Genomic DNA, 8,094 nt, shown 5'->3' with positions numbered 1-8,094 from the left:
CCCAGATAGGTTGAGTTACTTGGTAAAGGGCCCAATGTCCTGACTCACGGGCTAGCATTTTTCACTCATCCCTAAGACACAATCAAATGCAGTACCTTGGAAAGAGATGGGGAAAAAATGAAGAAATCAATTATATAGTTCCTCATCTTTAAGTACAGAAATAGCCGTGACAAAATTACACGTATTGAGGGAAAATTGAAGTGCAGAGTTTAAAATGTCAATAATCCACAGGGAAACTGGAAACCATTTAAAATATTCATATTAAATCTCTCTAGAAAAGACATTAAAAGATCTCCAATCAAAATGTGAATTTTATAATAGACATGGTATGATACAATTTATAATAGATATGGTATGAACCTTTCCCTTTCATGGGAAAGGTTCGGCTGGGAAAAAGGAATTGTTCTTGAAAATGGGGCCTGTGCTATTGCAGACACTGTGCTCAAGCTAGGTCCACCGAATGCTCTGATGTCATCACTGAGATCACAGAATTCCGCTGTGTGCCTGGCAACCTTGCAAACATAACAGCCCTGGTGAGCACTAGGCAGTACTGCTGGTTCACTAAGTGGTACAAGTTTTTCAGCCATTTAGGAGACTTGACTATTTTTATTTGTATTGAATCATTGCAACGGATTGCCCAAGAGCCAAGAAGGGCCAACCTGTAGGGCAGAGGAGGAGTTGGACATCTCTTGAGACATCTTCTAAGGGAGACTTCTAGTTGGGACGATGGAACGGCGACAAAAGAGGAAACATCTGGAAAATGAAGAGTCCCAGGAAACTGCCGAGAACGGAGGAGGTATGTGGGGGGCAACTTGTCTGGGGCACATGGGTTTCTGCCAAACTGAACCTTCTCTAGGAAGCGGGGGACTGAGAACGTGTCACCTGTGAAGCAGGGAGCGAGAGACCTTGTCTCACTGATGCTGCCGTATCTATCCGGAGGGTCCCTGTGGTGTGAGACGGCACAGAACGGCCAGATGCCCCCTGGGAGATGGGAGGTCAGCTCCGCTGGTCTGAGGACTCTCTCCTGGGGCAGCCGGGCCTGGAGCTTTGTCGGACTCACAGCAGGCTGCATCCTGCTTGCACAGACCTAGAGGTGCAGCTTTTCTCAGCCCCCGATTTCTCTCTTATTCTCTTGGATCTTTCCCTGGGGTCATGAGGTGGGGGATGTGAAGGATGCAAGGATGCTGAGAGAGACCCATGAGTTGCTTGGACTCTTTTACCAAAGTGGAAAGAGAAGCCCCATGAGTTGAAGGTCCTGTTGAAAAATATCTTGACAAGTGGAATGCACTTCGAAAGAAGATTGTTTGTCTAGGGATGGTGTCATATTGAAAGCAAGGAGGTTTTATTCCTTCAACAGGAAGAATTTCCCAAAGGAGATCAAGGGAAGGGAAGGGTTTTCCAGAGACTGAGACCGCCATGGGCAGGGGTGAGAAATGGCCTCAGGGTCCTGCGGGGAGCTCTGAGAGCCACAGGCCACGGGGTGCCTGCGTGCATTAAATGTAGGCGAGTAGCTTGCCCTGGGAGAGGGGTGGTCACCCCAGAGCTCCAGCTAGAGGCCTCTGCCCCAGATTAGAGCCCAGAAGCTCCTACCAGGCCCAGGGCCCTGGAGACTGTAGGATGGGCCCTGGGAATGGAGCTCTAGACAGCAGGCAGATTTTCAGGCAGTGGCTGGGACAGGCTGGGGAAGGCAATGACTGCCCCTGACCATTCAGAATATTTTGCTCTATGTTCCTCTGTGTGTGTGTGTGTGAGTGTGTGTGTGTGTGTGTGTGTGTGTGTGTGTGTGGTAGTGCAGAGAAGAGTGGGATGAATGGTGGTAGAGTGCTTACCAGATATAAAGTCTGCGTGGTACAGTTCTTGTCACCCTGCCTGCACCTGGCTGACACTCGGTGTATGTAAGAGTGTATACAGGATTCTTGTTAGGGGTGTTTTATGAGACAGTAACTCATACACCCATGTACACTCTGATACAGCAAAAATATCACACACCCCACATATAACTTCCTTATTAAACCACACACAGCACATGGAGGTATATACATGCATCCCTTCTGTACTACGTTCTCATACAACACACCTGTATCACAATCCTCTCCTCCAACACCAAACGCTGGAGATGAGATATGTATATAGACACACACACTATATATATATGACACACACACACACACTATATATATATATATCTCCTCAACTCTCGCACAAACACAGCTAACTTCAGCCATCTCTAAAAACCTCTATAAGAACCAGTCACGTGTCATACACACCACACTTATAACACATTCTTGAGTAATGCCAGACCGGCTTGGTACAAACCACAGTAAACCACAGTCTCAGTAACCCATCTCAGGATTGCCAGAGAAAATATGGGCTATCCAGTTCAAGTTGAATTGCAGATAAACAATAAGTAATTTTTCAGTATCAGTATGTCCCACATATTGTATGGGACATACTTAGACTAAAAATAAGTAAGACCAAAGTCTGCATGGGAATACTTACACTAAAAAATTATTCTGGTTTTATCTGAAACTGAAATTTAACTGGGTGCCTTGTATTCTTGTTCACTAAGTCTGGCAACCCTTATATACTTACCACCAGCTGATGTATTATATATTTATTGTAGTTTTGTTTAGTGTGTGTCTTCCCTTACTAGAATGTGCAGCGTTACCAAAGACTACAACAATGGAAGAGTGCCGGATACACAGGAGTAGCTGCTTACTGAATCTTGGTGAATGAATGAATGAACACACACCATAAATACAAGCCACACCATGTAATGAGGAAAAGTTAAATGTCCCAGAATTCCTGACTTGTGAACAGAAACCATGCACGCAATGGCCACAGACACAGATAGACACATCTGCACTGTGCTCCCCAGGCCAACCCCACACTTACCACAGACTTAACTGATACACATCACGCACTCTTCCCACACACTCACAGTCACCACCGAGGCCTACATTACCAACTAGACAGTGAGAGAATAAGTATTGATTGGAATTAAATCCTGGAGTATCCACTGGGAACCACACTCTCAACTGTGTGTATTCACTGCACCTGACATGTGTCACACACTCAGTAAATATTTGTGGACAGAGGACTGATGAACCCACCCTGAGCCTTTCATTCCTCCCTCAGGAATCTCGAAGTCACAAGAGGCTCCTCCTCGGCTTGGATCCACTGTGGTGACCCAAGGCTGCAGGCCAGGGGCAGGGGAGGTCTCCTCTGCCTCTAAATACTTCTTCTGTACTTCTACTCCGCGCAAGTTCATCTACGCTGGTAAGGGCGCGGGGCTCCTCAGGTGAGGGGGTTCTTGGCTGTGAGGCAGGAGGCACACAGATCCCAGGGAGGCTGAGAGGAAATCCAGGGTCATCAGAGGTGATGAGGGCTCTGTGGAAGAGCCTGGGCAGGATGGCTGAGCTGTTCCGAGGGCGTGGATGCCAGCTGAGTCTGGGTGTGTGTGTGTGTGAATACTGCTACTACCATGGTGGGGAAGTCAAGGAGCAGGGGCCGGAAAGGTCTGGGCTTGAGGTGGAGGGAAGAGGGACCAGATGAAGCATCTTCAGAGGAAAATGTAGGCTTTGTCTTTGCCTTTGCTTCCAGAGAAGGACAGAGTTCTGCATCATAGACCTCCAGCCTGAGAGCAGGACCATCCAACTCAGGTCCACACAGCTCACACATACACGGGCCCTCCAGGCACAGCCCTTCTCAGTGCACATCAACCCCAAGCACGTGCTCCACAGTACTCTCCTCCTACACCACAGCCCCATTCCACAAGGAATGCACCACCGATATTCCCAAACTCACACTCCTCGTCGTACACGCATCCAGCCGCCTCCCTCACATACCGCAGCCCTCAACACCATAATCCACACCCCTGTATACAGACACCACTCCAGTATCCCCCCCATGCACAGGAAAAGCCCACAGATGACACCAGATACACCACTCCGTCCTACGGCCAACAGACACCAAGCTCACGACATAGCTATGTCGTGCAAATGTCCCTCTCTGGTCTACCACACCTGCTCCCTCAGCTTCTGGCATGGCCCATGCATGTTATTACGTTTTTAATTTCCTTTTATAGGAATCCGGAGATTTCATCGAGACACTGCCCAGCCTAGAGCACCCCTAGCCCAGGATCAGGAAGAAGGAGAGACCGCTTCCCCATCACACTGTGTCTCCTCCTCACCCTCTTCACCCTGTAAGAACGATCTGCACCCAGACAAAGAGGAAAGGGGCATGAAAATATACTACATGCGGGTACAAGTGAACAAGGGTGTCGCTGTCTCCTGGAAGACTAAGAAACCCTTGGAGTTGCCTGAAAAGCAGCTGAGGATAGAAGAAGTGACCCTTCCTGAGGATGTGTGCGCAGTAGCCACTGACCCCTCTTCTGATGTGTCCACCGAAAGCCTCCTGTCTGACAGTGAGCCCACTGGGGAGGAGAAAGAGGATGAGGAAAGGGCAGAGCCAGGCAGCCAATCAGGGTCACCTGCCGTCGAGGAGAGACCCAGCGCCAAGACAGCGGACTGGATGGTGACCATGGAGACCGGCTTCAGGTGCATGGCCTGCTGCCGGGTCTTCCCCACCTTGGAGATCCTCCAGCAGCACGTGAAGTTCGGCGTCCTGGAGGGCTTCAGCTGCCGTGTCTTTCATCTCACCATGGCCCAGCTGATGGGCAATGTGGAATCCGAGAGCACCCCTGAGGTGGAGGAGGAGGAGGAGAACGAGGAGGAGAATGAGGAGGAGGAGGAAGAGGAGGAGGAGGAGGAGGAGGAGGAGGAGGAGGAAGAGAAGCAAGAAAAGGAGAATGAGGGAGAGCAGCCCACGGGGGAAGGCCCCAGCCCAAAGAGACCCCGCAGGCAGGGTCTTTTCTCTCCTTTGAGTTCCACACAGCAACTGAGATTCATGGGACAGAAGATCCTGGAAGACGGTGTGGCCGTCCCTTGGAAGAGGTAAGGCTTGATGCTGGCAGTCTTCTGAGCCTATGTCACGAGGGCCCAGAGGAGTCTAAGGGAAGGGGCCGCACACATGTGCTGGTTGACCTAATGGCTCTGCAGTTGCATCAAATGGGACACACCCAGCACTTCCAAAGGAATTGAGCTCTGTTGACTTAAACAAGAAGGTGGAGCCTTTTCCTAGGAGTTTTCTCAGGGTCTGCACGATGGACCTCAACTCTTAGAGGACGTACTGCCAGCAGCTCCTTCTTGGCAGAGAGAGCCAGGAGTGGTCTGAAGAGGACAGGGGCCCTTGCAGGACCAGAACTTTGAGGTCTGAGAGCCTTGGGCCTGAGCTGAGATCTCACCCTGACCACTGGACCTAGCCTTCTGTGACAAAGGGGAATATAAAAGAGATTCACGTGGAAATGAGGTCCCCCGAGATATGGAAATGTTCCAGAACCTTCGTTGCATGGTAGTTGATCTGGAGCCAAGCTCACTGTGGTGTGTGTGGCTCTGAGCATTAAGGCAACGCTGGAGGGTAACCCTGACCAGCAGAGCTTGGAGTGCTTCTTGTCTCTTCCTGTTCTACCTCATTTGTTTTATCCCTTCCAGGGAGAAGAAAGGACCCTCGGGATAGTAGCAGCCAGAATGCCGTGGTCTGAAGGAGGATGAAGGGACCGGCACACAGTCTAACATCATATGACAATAGAAACGTCTTATGCAATAAAGGGCATTTTCCAAACCTTTCCTGGAGCCTTTATTTAATTACATTTTCTATCTATGCATCTATCTGTCATCTACATCTGTATCTTTCAAGGTTTGTGAACAAGCTTTCACATAAGCACTAGAGAGACGTCCGCCAGCATTTTCCAGAAGAGGCCTGCAAATTGCTGGGGACTCCTCACAAATAGGGAATGGCCACAACCCCTGCCACACAGACTATGCGCGTGGCCCTCCTGACGTACTCCCACTCTCTCTCTGAATTTCCCGAGGTCTCAGATGAGGGTGCTGGCTGGAGGCAATGATCACGTGCAGGCTGAATCTTCTCCAGATTCTGATTCTCTTCCTGGGCATATCGTCCTCAAGCACAGTCTCCATGTCCCTGGCCACACTGATCTCTCTCCTTCAGTCCTTCCCTCCCTCCCTCTGTTGCCTCCCAGTGCAGAGAATACTTTTTTACATTTGAGACGACATTTATTTTTTGTTCACAGAATTCTCACCTGTTCTACTGTGGCTTCCGTTGTGAACATTCCAAAGCTGAGAATTTTCTTTTTTTCTCCCTCATTTCTGCTGAGTCTTTACCTTCCTAATGCAGTGAACTCACAGTGCCTAGCTGACTGGATGGGGAAAAAAATCCAGGGAGCAAAGAGAAATAATAAAAGAATATATCAGTTAATTTTTCATAGTGTTATCCAACTACATATTTTTAAAATTTTGGAATAATATTAGGAATCTTCTCTTTATAAGAAAACTGAATTATTGGGCTTCCCTGGTGGAGCAGTGGTTAAGAATATGCCTGCGAATGCAGGGGAAATAGGTTCGAGCCCTGGTCTGGGAAGATCCCACGTGCCACGGAGTAACTAAGCCCGCGCGCCACAACTACTGAGCCTGCGCTCTAGAGCCCGTGTGCCACATTTACTGAGCCCACGTGCCACAACTACGGAAGCCTGCGTGCCTAGAGCCCATGCTCCGCAACAAGAGAAGCCACTGAAATGAGAAGCCCGTGCACCACAGCCAAGAGTAGCCCCCGCTCACTGCAACAAGAGAACGCCCGCTAGCAGCAACAAAGACCCAATGCAGCCCAAAATAAATTAATTACTTAAAAAAAATTGAATTAGTTTCAAGGGTACAATGTATAAAAGTACAATAAAAGCCCCCCTTCATAACCCCCCAACCCCACTCTCAAGATGGAAGAGATATGCTGTGATACAATTTATAGTCGTAGTACTACTACTCCTCCCACCACAACTGAAATCCTCTGAGCCAGGTGCAGCAGCTTCCTTTCACAATGCTAGGACCCGCCACAAGACACATGATAATCCCTTTGGACATTTCAAGGAGCGGCACCAAGGGATCAGTACCTGGGAAATGCCACTGACAGCTCAGAATATCCAGGGCATTTCTAGAGCCTCGGCACTGCTCTCGCTCTGGGAATGAAGGTCCAAAAAGCACATCGGAGAATGTTCATAGTTGTAAACAAGCTCCACCTTTGAAACACAATCTACATAGAACCACATATACAAGCCTGCACAATGGATGAAGCCAAGGTCTCCTCCATGATTTCCCTTCTGACCACCTTATTGTCTCCTCAACCATAAAAGGTGAACTTGAAACTCAGGACCTTGCCTTGTCACCAGAAACATCCAAGCTTGGATCAGTCTTTCTAAGACCAGATACTTGCTCTCTGAACTATTCGAGACTTGTCACATACACAGAAGTAGAACAGGATTATTTCTATCTACCTGGGGACCTGGAGTCTTTCACATTGCTCCTGTTAAAACTCTCAGAACACCAAAACTTTACCTACAAAGGGTTCAAGCTATGACACTCCCAATTTCCACAAACCTCCTCAGCTCTTGTGAGTCACATGCAGCCAATTCCAGGAATTGGAAACATGGTTGTGAGGATGAAACTGACTTTGGGGCTCCCCTTGGATATGGCCTTCTAGACTTACCAAAAGGCCATTAAGAGGAAGGTTTACCCCACCTCAGGGAAACCCGAGGCAGTACTTGCAGTCAAGGGCTGGCCATGGCTTCTGAGCTACATCCAAAGAGAATTTCATACTGTACCTGGATCTGCTGAAGCCATTTCTGACTGTCCGAGAGCCAGCATGTACCGTTCCTGAACTGCCTCCATTGTGGATCATCAGTAGTGCTGTCAGATTTAGTAAATAAAAATACAGGATACCCAGTTAAACTTGACCTTCACATGAATAATAAGTCATTATTTTTAGTATAAGTAGATCCTATGTACTATTTGGGGCATACTTATCTTCAAAATGTACTCGTTGTTTTTCTGACATTCATATTTTACTAAACAGCCTATATTTTATCTGTCAACCCTACCCTTCAGAAATGATGGAGGCTTATAGAGATCCAGGAGACACCTCAGCGCCTCCTCAGCTTTTATTTCTACGTCCTGGACAGCGAGCACG

The 8,094-nt window shown here is 48.4% G+C and overlaps 1 protein-coding gene across 1 annotated transcript; it reads left to right on the top strand.

Moving 5' to 3' along the window:
- Positions 1-726: 726 nt before the first annotated feature.
- Positions 727-7,785, top strand: LOC307064137 (protein FAM170A-like; the record flags this gene model as incomplete). Its single annotated transcript, XM_079720629.1, has 4 exons — positions 727-796; positions 3,139-3,279; positions 4,088-4,707; positions 7,609-7,785. The coding sequence occupies 4 exons, from the start codon at positions 727-729 to the stop codon at positions 7,783-7,785; spliced, it is 1,008 nt and encodes a 335-aa protein (XP_079576755.1).
- Positions 7,786-8,094: the final 309 nt, after the last annotated feature.

Source organism: Hyperoodon ampullatus, assembly GCF_949752795.1.
Source record: "Hyperoodon ampullatus genome assembly, chromosome: 15".
In the NCBI taxonomy this organism is placed as follows: domain Eukaryota; kingdom Metazoa; phylum Chordata; class Mammalia; order Artiodactyla; family Ziphiidae; genus Hyperoodon; species Hyperoodon ampullatus.
Note: the sequence above shows the minus strand (reverse complement) of the source record. Positions and strands in the feature narration are given on the sequence as shown.